Source organism: Salvelinus namaycush, chromosome 17, assembly GCF_016432855.1.
Source record: "Salvelinus namaycush isolate Seneca chromosome 17, SaNama_1.0, whole genome shotgun sequence".
NCBI lineage: Eukaryota > Metazoa > Chordata > Actinopteri > Salmoniformes > Salmonidae > Salvelinus > Salvelinus namaycush.
This window is the reverse complement of record NC_052323.1, coordinates 16,276,462-16,291,856: the sequence shown is the minus strand read 5'-3', so window position 1 is coordinate 16,291,856 and position 15,395 is coordinate 16,276,462. Positions and strand designations below refer to the sequence as shown.

Here is a 15,395-nt window from a genome sequence, read left to right as displayed (position 1 = left end):
CCCCCTCTTTCTTCCCCCGTTTCCTTCCACCACCACTTTTCTTTTCTCTATGTCCCCATTTTAAATGCAGTATTCCTTTATAATCTATCTAAGATGTTCCCACTCCCCAAACGCACCGTTGCTCTAAAACCTTTCCGACAAAGCGGAGAGTGAAATAGCATTGAGTTTTCTGTGGAGAATTACAGGGTTTTAAGAAATGAGAATTATTGATCTTAAGTAGATTTATTCTGCTGTCTTTTGGTATGTAGGGATGTGTCCCTTTCAGTTTGTGTGCGTGTGTCTTTGTGTGTGTGTGTGTGTGTGTGTGTGTTCTTCGCTCTAAGTATATGTGTGTGTAGCGTTCAAAAAAGTGTGTGTGTAGTGCAGAATCAAATCATCTACAGAACAGAGAGATGATGAAAGCTGGATATGTCTTCTGTGTTGTGAGAAAGCTCAGTGTAATGGGGTCTCTGAGGGCCCCAAACATAAATGGGGGACTGTCAACATGTTTGGAGGGGGTAATGAAACCATTTCCTCAGACTTTTCCGTCTCTTCCAGCATGCATAATGCAGCCTAATCGGAGCTGAAGTCTTTATTTTGAATGTTCCTTCAGCTAATGATGGAACCTCTCAGTGTGAAATTTAACTGGAATTAAAGTTTTAACGCAGAGGAGGCCTGAGGGAGGGAAGCAACCCTCCCCCCTCCCCAATTCCTCCTAGGGTAGCAACCGTTCCCTGAGAAAAATGAGAAAAGCGAGTTAAAATCCTACTTTCCTTAGTAACCTCAGCAGAAAATCTTATCAAGAACTACAGCTCCTGCACAGATCAGATTTTTTGCGTGTTTGCTTAGCGTCGGTTGTATTTGTCAGTTCAGCGGGGTTTCGTAATTAATTCAGTGAGCGAGGAGGGGGGCTGGTGTTATCAGGGAATGACTGGCTGCGGTTGTGGGGTTTAATAGGCACTGAAAGACAGTCGCTGCTCGCCACGGGAGAAAGTAAGCTTGTAGTCTAGCAGATTTCACATTAAAAAAATGGTAATCTCTTCATATACTAAGAGGATATGGCTTTCCCATCCTGCTGGAAAAGCCTCTGGCTTTTCCTAAATAAATGACATGGGAGGGAGGAAATATATGTCACTCTCCTACTGTATTAATGAATGAAGATTCAAGTTTATACCTAGTGTAGATGAGTAGTGAATGGAGATTAGGGAGAGGCTGGTTGACGCTGGCGGTGGGACCCAGAGGGTTCTCAGAGCCCTATGGGCCTCATGGTCAAAAGTAGAGCACTATGTAGGGAATAGGGTGCCATTTCAGGGGCCGTCTTGGAGTCATTAATTCCATTGTGTTGGTTTCTAAACGTGAAGTAGAAATCTGGATAATGTGCGTGTAGTCAGGCAGTTTAAGGTCTTCATGATTTCCATGAGCAGAGTTGCAGGAACAGAGCCAGGAGCAGCCAGCCTCTCTAGGTAATTGGGTGATCTTTGTGAGGAGGCCAGCTGACCAATACTCTGTGTACTCCTGGCCTTCTATTCTTCCATAGGCTCTCACAGCCCTGAGACAGTAGTACAGACAGACAGGCAGTCCTACGGGGTCCTGCCAGTGGCTCCTCGCTGTCTTTATGCGTGTGTGTGCCAACATGTGCATGTCTGTAAAGAATGTTCTTGTCTATGTATTCAAATTAGTGTATACATGTGTGCGTGTGTATGCGTCATTTATGTATTATAATGAGCCCATGCATGTTGTGGTTGTACTATGCTTTCATCTTTCTGTGGGCACCTGTCTGTCCTGTCTGTCTCCAGGTCTTCATGGAGGATGTCAAGTCTCGAGGGCCCTTCATCTACTCGGTGCTGGAGTCTGCCCAGGCGTTCCTGACACAGCACCCCTTCCAGGAGCCCGAGGAGACGCTGCCCGACGGAAAAGGTCTGGCCACCCTCCACCACACACCCCACCCCCCACACACACACCCCATCCCACTCTACCACACACACCCCATCCCACTACACACCCCACCACACACCCCACCACACACCCCACCCCCCCACACACACCCCATCCCAATACACACCCCACTCTACCACACACCCCACCCCCCCACACACACCCCACCCCACTCTACCACACACACCCCATCCCACTACACACCCCACCCCCCACACACACCCCATCCCACTACACACCCCACCCCCCCCACACACACACCCCATCCCATTCTACCACACACACCCCATCCCACTACACACCCCACCACACACCCCACCACACCCCCCACCCCCCCACACACACCCCATCCCAATACACACCCCACTCTACCACACCCCCCACCCCCCCACACACACCCCATCCCACTCTACCACACCCCCCCATCCCACTACACCCCCCCCCCCACACACCCCATCCCACTCTACCACACACACCCCATCCCACTACACACCCCACTCCACCACACACCCCACCCCCCCCACACACACCCCATCCCACTCTACCACACACACCCCACCCCACCACATACCTAAATCAGACGTGAGTAGTAAGAGCAGAGAGAAATTTAAGTTCATTAAGTTGGTCTCCAGCAGGCGTGTATCCACCATTAGGTCTGATTAGCAGATACCTGTCCTGCTGTATCAGAGTGGATCAGAGGATGTATGTTTGGGAGAGCAGTTGGGTCGGGACCAATTCATCCAGTTCACACCATCTGGTCAAATCAATAATGCAACATTCTAGGCTTTCTGCCCCCCTCCCTCCTTCCTCCCTCCCTCCCTCCCCCACCCAGCATCCTCTTGCTCTTCACCGCTTGTGGCAGGCATGGGGAAAAGACGGGGTGTGAACTCTCTCTCTGCCCCCAACAAAATGTTTCTTACGGTTTCCCCCTCCTCCTTTTTTCCCCAATGTTCGTGGTGGCAGGCATCAGCACTAACACTCCCTCTCTGACCCTCCAACACTCCCTCTCTGACCCTCCAACACTCCCTCTCTGACCCTCCAACACTCCCTCTCTGACCCTCCAACACTCCCTCTCTGACCCTCCAACACTCCCTCTCTGACCCTCCAACACTCCCTCTCTGACCCTCCAACACTCCCTCTCAGACCCTCCAACACTCCCTCTCTGACCCTCCAACACTCCCTCTCTGACCCTCCAACACTCCCTCTCAGACCCTCCAACACTCCCTCTCAGACCCTCCAACACTCCCTCTCTGACCCTCCAACACTCCCTCTCTGACCCTCCAACACTCCCTCTCAGACCCTCCAACACTCCCTCTCTGACCCTCCAACACTCCCTCTCTGACCCTCCAACACTCCCTCTCTGACCCTCCAACACTCCCTCTCAGACCCTCCAACACTCCCTCTCTGACCCTCCAACACTCCCTCTCAGACCCTCCAACACTCCCTCTCTGACCCTCCAACACTCCCTCTCAGACCCTCCAACACTCCCTCTCTGACCCTCCAACACTCCCTCTCTGACCCTCCAACACTCCCTCTCAGACCCTCCAACACTCCCTCTCTGACCCTCCAACACTCCCTCTCAGACCCTCCAACACTCCCTCTCTGACCCTCCAACACTCCCTCTCAGACCCTCCAACACTCCCTCTCTGACCCTCCAACACTCCCTCTCAGACCCTCCAACACTCCCTCTCTGACCCTCCAACACTCCCTCTCAGACCCTCCAACACTCCCTCTCTGACCCTCCAACACTCCCTCTCAGACCCTCCAACACTCCCTCTCTGACCCTCCAACACTCCCTCTCTGACCCTCCAACACTCCCTCTCTGACCCTCCAACACTCCCTCTCTGACCCTCCAACACTCCCTCTCTGACCCTCCAACACTCCCTCTCAGACCCTCCAACACTCCCTCTCTGACCCTCCAACACTCCCTCTCAGACCCTCCAACACTCCCTCTCTGACCCTCCAACACTCCCTCTCAGACCCTCCAACACTCCCTCTCTGACCCTCCAACACTCCCTCTCAGACCCTCCAACACTCCCTCTCTGACCCTCCAACACTCCCTCTCAGACCCTCCAACACTCCCTCTCTGACCCTCCAACACTCCCTCTCAGACCCTCCAACACTCCCTCTCTGACCCTCCAACACTCCCTCTCAGACCCTCCAACACTCCCTCTCAGACCCTCCAACACTCCCTGGCTCCCACCCTTATTTCTCCTCTTTCTCCCTTGTTTCTTTCAACTGATGTTTGCACACATTGAGTCTAACACTATCTCTGCCTGGCCGCTCATTCCCTCACCCCTTGCCCCTCTTCACCATCTCATCCCCCTCCAGAAGTGTCTCCGAGGAAACGGATCCTGAACGTGAGTCGCTCGGTGTGGAAGCAGGCCAATGTAACCAGTGACCTGTGGGAGAAGCTGACTGCCCGCTGCGTGGACCGACACAGGTCAGATATACGACACAGGCCCACTCCATTGGGCTACAACCTACTCATGATTCTGATTGGCTAGATATGTTTTTACCCTGCCTATGCTCAAATTTCATTGGGTCTATATTTTGTCAGCATTGTGCACATAAGGTTAGGTTGGGGACTTGGGGTTAATGCTCAGTTATTAGGGTGATTTGTTGGGTTGAAGTTAACGGGTTAGTGGTTGAAACTGAAAATAACTGTTGTAGTTAAATAGTTGTGTGTGTGACTCAGGCACATGGAGCGGACCCTGGAGCGACTGCTGCAGACGCAAGCAGCCATGGAGGAGCTGGCGATGGCCCTGGAGCAAGCTGAGGGCGTCCGGGATGCATGGGAGCCTGTAGGGGACCTCTTCATCGACTCCCTGCAGGACCACATTGACGCCACCAAGGTACAGTTGAAGTCGGAAGTTTACATACACTTAGGTTGGAGTCATTAAAACTCGTTTTTCAACCACTCCACAAATTTCTTGTTAATGAACAAAATATATTTTTGGGAAGTCGGTTAAGACATCTACTTTGTGCATGTCACAAGTAATTTTTCCAACAACTGTTTACAGACAGATTATTTCACTTATAATTCACTGTATCACAATTCCAGTGGGTCAGAAGTTTACATACACTAAGTTGACTGTGCCTTTAAACAGCTTGGAAAATTCCAGAAAATGATGTCATGGCTTTAGAAGCTTCTGATAGGCTAATTGACATCATTTGAGTCAATTGGAGGTGTACATGTGGATGTATTTCAAGGCCTACCTTCAAACTCAGTGCCTCTTTGCTTGACATCATGGGAAATCAAAAGAAATCAGCCAAGACCTCAGAAAAAAATTGTAGACCTCCACAAGTCTGGTTCATCCTTGGGGGCAATTTCCAAACGCCTGAAGGTACCACGTTCATCTGTACAAACAATAGTATGCAAGTATAAACACCATGGGACCACGCAGCTGTCACACCGCTCAGGAAGGAGACGCGTTCTGTCTCCTAGAGATGAACGTACTTTGGTGCGAAAAGTGCAAATCAATCCCAGAACAACAGCAAAGGACCTTGTGAAGATTCTGGAGGAAACAGGTACAAAAGTATCTATATCCACAGTAAAACGAGTCCTATATCGGCATAACCTGAAAGGCTGCTCAGCAAGGAAGAAGCCACTGCTTCAAAACTGCCATAAAAAAGCCAGACTACAGTTTGCAACTGCACATGGGGACAAAGATCGTACTTTTTGGAGAAATGTCCTCTGGACTGATGAAACAAAAACAGAACTGTTTGGCCATAATGACCATCGTTATGTTTGGAGGAAAAAGGGGGAGGCTTGCAAGCCGAGGAACACCATCCCAACCGTGAAGCACGGAGGTGGCAGCATCATGTTGTGGGGTGCTTTGCTGCAGGAGGGACTGGTGTACTTTACAAAATAGATGGCATCCTTAGGGAGGAAAATTATGTGGATATATTGAAGCAACATCTCAAGACATCAGTCAGGAAGTTAAAGCTTGGTCGCAAATGGGTCTTCCAAATGGACAATGACCCCAAGCATACTTCCAAAGTTGTGGCAAAATGGCTTAAGGGCAACAAAGTCAAGGTATTGGAGTAGTCATCACAAAGCCCTGACCTCAATCCTATAGAAAATGTGTGGGCAGAACTGAAAAAGCGTGTGCGAGCAAGGAGTTCTACAAACCTGACTCAGTTACACCAGCTCTGTCAGGAGGAATGGGCCAAAATTCACCCAACTTATTGTATGAAGCTTGTGGAAGGTTACCCGAAACGTTTGACCCAAGTTAAACAATTTAAAGGCAATGCTACCAAATACTAATCGAGTGTATGTAAACTTCTGACCCATTGGGAATGTGATGAAAGAAATAAAAGCTTAAATAAATCATTCTCTCTACTATTATTCTGACATTTCACATTCTTAAAATAAAGTGGTGATCCTAACTGACCTAAGACAGGGAATTTTTACTAGGATTAAATGTGAAAAACTGAGTTTAAATGTATTTGGCTAAGGTGTATGTACACTTCTGACTTCCACTGTACGTACAGTACCTGCGTGTGTGTGTCCGAAATATTAAGCAAGCTGTGTGTGCTTCAAATAGTAAGCTGTGTGTGTGTTCATGTGAGCGTGTGTGTGTCGTGCCTGCCTGCCTACGTGGTTGTGTGTGTGTTTGTGTCTACCCTCTGCCTAGCCACCAGGACCAGACAAAATCTGTGCATGTCATTTCCCCCAGAAATGATTTAAAGTAAAAAATAAAAAATAGCAGTGGAATAGACACAGATGAAATAGTGCCTGAAAACACGACTAGTTTCAGCTGTATTGATTAGATATGGAGACAAAGCTCTGAAATTATTGATAAAAAAACTACTTAGAAGATTCCCTCCAGCTACACTCACTAATTTATCAGCTGTAAAGAGTCTCCTCCACTGTGCTGTCTAGATGGCTGTAATTTCACTATCATTATGGAGAATCTGTATCTCTATCCATCTGCTCTCTTAGCCCTGTTTCTGTTATCATTGGAGCTCTGTTAGTATTGACTAAATGTGGGTTGAGTGTTTCTGGGCGATTTGATTTTGAGTTATTTTATTATTATAGTGTCCTGTATCGTCAGGATGCCCAGCCCACTTGGACTTAAAAGACACTCAAATCAAATCAATTTTTATTTGTCACATGCCCCGAATACAACAGGTGTAGACCGTACACTGAAATGCTTACTTACAAGCCCTTAACCAACAATGCTTTAAGAAGTTTTAAGAAAATAAAGTGTTAAGTAAAAAATAGATGAGTAAAAAATAAAAGTAGCAAATAATTAAACAGCAGCAGTAAAATAACAATAGCGAGGCTATATACAGGGGGTACCGGTACAGAGTCAATGTGCGGTGGCACCGGTTAGTCAAGGTAATTGAGGTAATATGTACATGAAGGTAGAGTTAAAGTGACTATGCATAGATAATAAACAGAGAGTAGCAGCAGCGTAAAAGAGGGGTCTGGATAGCTCTTTGATTAGATGTTCAGGAGTCTTATGGCTTGGGGGTAGAAGCTGTCCTGGTAATCCATTAGGCCCTGCGGCCTTGTGAATGTTGCCCTGTTTAAAGGTCTTATTCGCATCGGCTACGGAGAGTGAGATCACACAGTCGTCCGGAACAGCTGATGCTCTCATGCATGCTTCAGTGTTATTTGCCTCGAAGCCGAGCATAAAAGTAATTTAGCTCATCTGGTAGGCTCGTGTCACTGGGCAGCTTGCGGCTGTGCTTCCCTTTTGACAACTTCTTTGGATTCCTCATGTCTTACTCATTGTTAGAAAAAAGTTTGGTCCAAATTGGATGTTAAGTACTATAATTATTGAATATTATATGAATCCTATAAATTAGAATGGCCAATTTGGGTGCAATCAATTCGCTTAATTTCTCAGAGATCAAATTATATTTTAAGAATATAATGCTTTCCGGAATGCTCATCTTATCTGTTTCTAAAAAACAGAAACGATTTCAGAACAATCTGAGATGTTGGGTGTCATGGCTTGCTGAAATATGACAGAGACATGTTGATATGACGGGAGTTCAAGCCCCCTCAGTTGATTGGCCGATGTTGAATTCCCAGCCAGTTATTTGTTTACTTGCTAATACACAGCGTTTTGTCACTGTCTTGACCGCGGCAGGCAGGGCTAAATTAACATGGCTCTTCATTACGATGGCAGAGAGAGAAAGAGAGAGTGAGAGAGAGAGAGAGAGAGAGAGAGAGAGAGTGAGAGAGAGAGAGAGGAGAGAGAGAGAGAGAGAGAGAGGAGAGAGAGGCACTTCACAATGATCATGTAAATGTTTACCATGCTGTCAGTGCCAGCACATATTCCTTGTTTTACTATGTCACCATGGCAGGCATGTCAGCAGGCTCTGTCTGTCTGTAGTACACACACACACACATACACACACACACACACACACACACACACACACACACACACACACACACACACACACACACACACACACATACATGCACGCACGCATATGAACACACACACTTATGCATATGAACACACATGCACCCGTATGAACAAACACACACACACCCACACACACATCCCTTAGATCATTAGTGCTGTTTGTTCTGGGTTGATCTGACTCTTAAGTTGCGTAAGCCACGAGTGATCCCTGTTGTATCTCTACCATGGTGATGATGTATGTGCAGGCAGCTGCTCCAATGCTAGGTCAACAGTCCACACAGCCATAGCAGAGTGAGTCTAGTGCCATTAAACTCAGTCAACGGAGGAAAGGAACTGAGCATGCATTGTTAATTTCTCATTCTTTGATGAACGTTATGAACCAAATGTCAATTGATTTCCATAATCGACTGAGTTGAAATGGAGTTGACCCGAACATGTACCATGTGTCTGTCTATACCAGCACCATGTACCATGTGTCTGTCTATACCAGCACCATGTATGATGTGTCTGTCTATACCAGCACCATGTACCATGTGTCTGTCTATACCAGCACCATGTAGCATGTGTCTGTCTATACCAGCACCATGTATGATGTGTCTGTCTATACCAGCACCATGTAGCATGTGTCTGTCTATACCAGCACCATGTATGATGTGTCTGTCTATACCAGCACCATGTACCATGTGTCTGTCTATACCAGCACCATGTATGATGTGTCTGTCTATACCAGCACCATGTACCATGTGTCTGTCTATACAAGCACCATGTACCATGTGTCTGTCTATACCAGCACCATGTACCATGTGTCTGTCTATACCAGCACCATGTATTATGTGTCCGTCTATACCAGCACCATGTATTATGTGTCCGTCTATACCAGCACCATGTACCATGTGTCTGTCTATACCAGCACCATGTAGCATGTGTCTGTCTATACCAGCACCATGTATTATGTGTCCGTCTATACCAGCACCATGTGTCTGTCTATACCAGCACCATGTAGCATGTGTCTGTCTATACCAGCACCATGTACCATGTGTCTGTCTATACCAGCACCATGTACCATGTGTCTATACCAGCACCATGTACCATCTGTCTGTCTATACCAGCACCATGTATGATGTGTCTGTCTATACCAGCACCATGTACCATGTGTCTGTCTATACCAGCACCATGTACCATGTGTCTGTCTATACCAGCACCATGTACCATCTGTCTGTCTATACCAGCACCATGTATGATGTGTCCGTTTATACCAGCACCATGTACCATGTATCTGTCTATACCAGCACCATGTAGCATGTGTCTGTCTATACCAGCACCATGTACCATGTGTCTGTCTATACCAGCACCATGTATGATGTGTCTGTCTATACCAGCACCATGTACCATCTGTCTGTCTATACCAGCACCATGTACCATGTGTCTGTCTATACCAGCACCATGTATGATGTGTCTGTCTATACCAGCACCATGTAGCATGTGTCTGTCTATACCAGCACCATGTACCATGTGTCTGTCTATACCAGCACCATGTACCATGTGTCTGTCTGTACCAGCACCATGTAGCATGTGTCTGTCTATACCAGCACCATGTACCATCTGTCTGTCTATACCAGCACCATGTATTATGTGTCTGTCTATACCAGCACCATGTAGCATGTGTCTGTCTATACCAGCACCATGTACCATGTGTCTGTCTATACCAACACCATGTACCATATGTCTGTCTATACCAGCACCATGTACCATGTGGCTGTCTATATCAGCACCATGTACCATCTGTCTGTCTATACCAGCACCATGTATGATGTGTACGGTTATACCAGCACCATGTACCATCTGTCTGTCTATACCAGCACCATGCATTATGTGCCTGTCTATACCAGCACCATGTAGCATGTGTCTGTCTATACCAGCACCATGTACCATCTGTCTGTCTATACCAGCACCATGTACCATGTGTCTGTCTATACCAGCACCATGTAGCATGTGTCTGTCTATACCAGCACCATGTATGATGTGTCTGTCTATACCAGCACCATGTACCATGTGTGTGTCTATACCAGCACCGTGTAGCATGTCTCTGTCTATACCAGCACCATGTAGCATGTGTCTGTCTATACCAGCACCATGTACCATGTATCTGTCTATATACCAGCACCATGTATTATGTGTCTGTCTATGAGCCTCTAATTCTCTCTTTCCTCCCTCTCCTGCTCCCATTCGTTCTCTTTCTCCCTCTCTCTCTGTTGCTCACTGCCCCTTTTTTCTCCTTCCCCCTCTTTTCTCCTTCTCCTCTTTCTCCTCTTCGCTCCTCCCTCTCTCCCTCCCTCCCTCCCTCCCCCCCTCTTTCCTCTAGTTGTTTAAGGAGGAGCTGACTCAGGTAAAAGAGGGCATGAAGCACATTAATGACCTGGCTCATGAGCTGGCCATCTCTGACGTCCATTTGTCCATGGAAAACTCCCGCTCCCTGGAGCACCTCAACAGCCGCTGGAAACTACTGCAGGTAACTGGAGCCCGCTCAACCACCTCCCACAACATCCATACAACCTTCCCACAACCTCACCTCAACATTGCCTCAGAATCCCCTCAACCTTTCCTTCAACTCTCTCTTCAACCTCTCCATAATACCCTCGCTCATAACCTTGTGTTATATTAACTTCACTTCATCTGTGGTCATTGCACAACCTTAACCTTCCCACAACATCTCTTCAACCTCCACATAACCTCCCCACAACCTCAACCTTCCTACAACATCTCTTCAATCTCCACACAAACTCCCCACAACTTCAACCTTCCCACAACATCTCTTCAACCTCCCCACAACTTCAACCTTCCCACAACATCTCTTCAACCTCCCCACAACCTCCCCACAACCTCAACCTTCCCACAACATCTCTTCAATCTCCACACAACCTCCCCACATATCTTCAACCTCCCCACAACCTCAACCTTCCCACAACATCTCTTCAATCTCCACACAACCTCCCCACAACATCAACCTCCCCACAACATCTCTTCAACCTCCCCACAACCTCCCCACAACCTCGACCTTCCCACAACATCTCTTCAACCTCCACACAACCTCAACCTTCCTTGATGGTACAACTGTGTGTGGGTTGATGGTACAACTGTGTGTGGGTTGATGGTACAACTGTGTGTGGGTTGATGGTACAACTGTGTGTGGGTTGAAGATACAACTGTGTGTGGGTTGATGGTACAACTGTGTGTGGGTTGATGGTACAACTGTGTGTGGGTTGAAGATACAACTGTGTGTGGGTTGAAGATGAGTTGACGCTTGAGGAGTGTGGTCACGTGTGTTTGTGAGGTCCTGAGTTCACGCTAGGTAATTGCCGAATCGGGAGGAAGTGGTACTCGCTAAGCAAGCAGCGTGATGTCCTTTACACCAGGAGTCAGCAAATAAGGCAGGGCTCTCGTATTTATGAACTTTTATTTATTCAGGGTACCCCAACTGAGACCAGGGTCTCATTTATAATGGTGCCCTGAGGACAAAAAGTACATCAATACAGCAACAACAAAAAGATAAAAACTACAAGACAGCTATAAATACATTACATCAGGTCATTACAACAAGTTATAATAATCAATTGAAACAACTGCACACTTCAGTGAACTCATTTAAGTACAGTTTTAAACTGTTCTATTGGCACCAGGGAATCCAGGTGTCATTTGTTTTGTAAGGTATTCCATAACTGGAGCGTTAAAACTAAAGGCGGATTTACCAGACTTTATGGAGACAAGCGGGACCTCAAGAGTTAACCAACCCTGCGAACTGATTGGGTATGTCATATTTGTATATTTCAACAGGGAAGTGAGTTTTGTTAGACACTTGTGGAGCAGAGCTTTGTAAACAAGAAGGGAGTAAGGAAGTGATCTACGGGACTTCAGTGAGTTCTGGCCAACCTTCTGATACAGGATGCAGTGATGAGTATTAAAACTGTCACCTGTAGTAAAGCGAAGAGGGCTATGGTAGACAGCCTCCAAAGGTTCAAGAGTGGTGGCTGCTGGTGTTACCATAGTCAAGAACTGTACAATCTTTCTCTCACTCTCTCTTTCTCTCACTCTCTCTTTCTCTCACTCCCTCTCTCAATTCAATAATTAAATTCAGCGATTAGTCTGTTGCCAAAGCAAGAACACTGCAACATATTGAATGCCCCCCCCCTCTCCCTTTCCCTCTCTCGCTCCCTCTCTCCCTCTCTCTCTTCCTTCCGTCATTCTCCTGTTGAATAATATGATGCTAAATGCTAAATCCATGTAATTTGAGTAACATCTGTTACTGCTCCTCTGTCTCCAGTGACACAGATGTAATGCATTTTCAAGGCTGATTCTCAAATATTTTTCTCTTGAATAATTGAGTCTTTCTGCTGTGAGAGAACCTCCGTTAGCCTAGCAGTCTAGCGGTAGCAGCGATAGATGGTGGTCAGCTGCAGTGTTGGCACAGTCATCTCCATGCCGCATTCAAACTGATCCAAATTAGTCCAAAGCAATCTGCGTACGACTTGAGTGCATCCTGCTCAGCCGTGTGTATGCTGAGCGGTGGTAATGTTCTCTCCATAACGCTAACTTCTCATTACAGCTCGTTGGGCTTGTACCTAGGGATAACTGTGCCTCTCTCTCTCTCTCTCTCTCTCTCTCTCTCTCTCTCTCTCTCTCTCACTCTCACTCTCACTCTCACTTTCACTCTCACTCTGTGTGTGTGAGTGGATTTAGTGCCCTTTGTTGGTGGAGACGTTTCGACATCCTCTGACAATGATTTATACACTCAATCGAATACCTTGTAAATAAACCAGGATTAGTTCTCAACAAATCCCTTTTTGGACAGCCACATCGACAAAACACAACATACAGAGACAATGAATGGCACAACTTGTTTTCATCAACTCAAATCCCTCTGGCTTGTTGACGTGTGTATGGGTCCACCTTCCCCATTCCTCCGCCCCCACACCTCTATTCTCACACACAGAGCTTACTGTGAAATGACTGTCCTCATTTGAACAGAGCTGAACAGAGCAGAGTAGATTCCGTGTCGTCTGTCCCTACCTGACGCTCTTCAAAGTGCTAAGGCAAGGTGGCAGGGGAGGTGCGTCAATGTTTCCTTTTTTCCGTAGCACTATTTAATTGCCAAATGAAGGATGAGGAGGGGGAGAAGGAGGGAGGGAGGAGGGGTGTGTGTAGGGGGAATGAGACATGATGGAGACGGTTCCATGATGCTCTTGGATTTCTCCCGTGCTCTGTGTGTGTGTGTGTGTGTGTGTGTGTGTGTGTGTGTGTGTGTGTGTGTGTGTGTGTGTGTGTGTGTGTGTGTGTGTGTGTGTGTGTGTGTGTGTAATGTAATGTAAATGTGTGTGTGTGTCTCTCCTCGCAGGCCTCCATTGAAGAGCGTCTGAAGCAGCTGCAGGATGCTCACAGAGACTTTGGCCCTGGATCCCAGCACTTCCTGTCCAGTAAGTGCTCCTCTCCCTTCATGTAAAGTTGGCACTGGGTGCCGTGCCACGCTGTACCATTCCTGTATAGGGGCTGGGGGGAGGAGGGGGTGGGAGGCTGAAAATTAGGATGGGTGGTGTGTGTGTGGGGGGGTTGTTCGAGGGAAGGGGGTTACAACATGGTTGGTCATAGTGTGAGGTTGTGTATGAGGATGTGTGAGGCTGTGGTGTCTGGGTTGGGCGTGGAGGGGGCAGGCTTTGCACCTTAATCCCCCACTGAGTCACAGCAGCAGTAGTGAGATAGAGACGTTTCCGTAGTTCTCTTTGATTGGTTTGATTTTGCCCATGCTGTGTGTGTGTGTGTGTGTGTGTGTGTGTGTGTGTGTGTGTGTGTGTGTGTGTGTGTGTGTGTGTGTGTGTGTGTGTGTGTGTGTGTGTGTGTGTGTGTGTGTGTGTGTGTGTGTGTGTGTGTGTGTGTGTGTGTGTGTGTGTGTGCTGCTCTGTGATGGTGGTATAATATTAAAAGGGAACTCCTGCCGTCCTCAGTCCCCCCAGCTCTGCCACAGTCACGCTGTGTAAGGACTGTCATGCTACTGGGGCTGAGCTGATTCTCCTCGCCTGTTTGTGTGTGTGTTTGTGTGTGTAAAGGTGTGTAGCTGCCTCACCGAGTACTATGTCTATCGTGACAGTGTCCTTGTGTCCACGTGTGTGTGTGTCCCCGTGCGTCTCCCTTTATCTCCCATTCATCCAGTCTAGCCTATTCCAGTCCCAGCTAGCTTGGCCAATCTAGCTAAGCTTACAGCTAAAATGCTACATTGACCGGGTGTGGGACTCCTTCACCTCCCATTTTCCGTTAGCCTTTACCAACAATAATCCTCTCTGGGACTAGACACAAAAGGCTGCGTTTACCGTTTCAGCTTCAGTCCATCTATTATGTACTGCAGCTCTCCCTCTGAATGGTCACAGACTGTCTGGATCCACGTGGCCTACGTCCCAAATGGCACCCTATTCCCTTTATAGTGCACTACTCTTGACCAGCGCCCTATGGGGGAATAGGCCCTAAGTAGGGAATAGGGTGCCATTGGGGACGTGAACATGGTCACTGGTTATGTGCAAATGGCTTTTCATGCTTGATGTGCCTTAGCGATTGATTTTCCGTTACAGGTTCAGTGCAGATACCCTGGGAACGTGCCGTCTCGCCAAACAAAGTGCCCTACTACATCAAGTAAGTCTAAAGTATTGAGTCACTGTTCAGATGGCAGTATTGAGTTACCAGAAGACACATTCATAAGGTATCCCTAGAAAAACAGTATTGAGCTCAGTCCCTCCTGACCACTTATCTATTTACTTCATCAATGCTCCATTGTCCCGGTCTGGGCTGTGTTTTTCTTTCAGCTCTGAGGTGTCTGCTTGTGTATTTGTGTATGTGTGCATCCATGCGCGTGTATGTACAGTATGTGTACTGTGTGTGAGTGTCGGCGTATCTCTTTTACAAACAGGGGTGTTTATTTTCTTAATCACTGCTGTTAGCCCTTGTGCCCCCCCCCTGTCCCCACCTGCTGCCTGACTATTAATTCTTATGGGCTGTGTAACTGTGCCACTGGAGGGGAATATCTGACGGGCACTCTGTTGGGCACCTAAT

The 15,395-nt window shown here is 47.4% G+C and overlaps 1 protein-coding gene across 1 annotated transcript in view; it reads left to right on the top strand.

Moving 5' to 3' along the window:
* Positions 1-15,395, top strand: part of LOC120061966 (dystrophin-related protein 2-like) — a 161,459-nt gene that overhangs the window by 88,341 nt on the left and 57,723 nt on the right. Inside the window, exons 4-9 of the mRNA XM_039011751.1 lie at positions 1,776-1,896; positions 4,246-4,357; positions 4,613-4,769; positions 10,669-10,815; positions 13,696-13,774; positions 14,918-14,978. Coding sequence (XP_038867679.1) covers positions 1,776-1,896; positions 4,246-4,357; positions 4,613-4,769; positions 10,669-10,815; positions 13,696-13,774; positions 14,918-14,978 — 677 coding nt within the window. The remainder of the gene's footprint in view (positions 1-1,775; positions 1,897-4,245; positions 4,358-4,612; positions 4,770-10,668; positions 10,816-13,695; positions 13,775-14,917; positions 14,979-15,395) is intronic.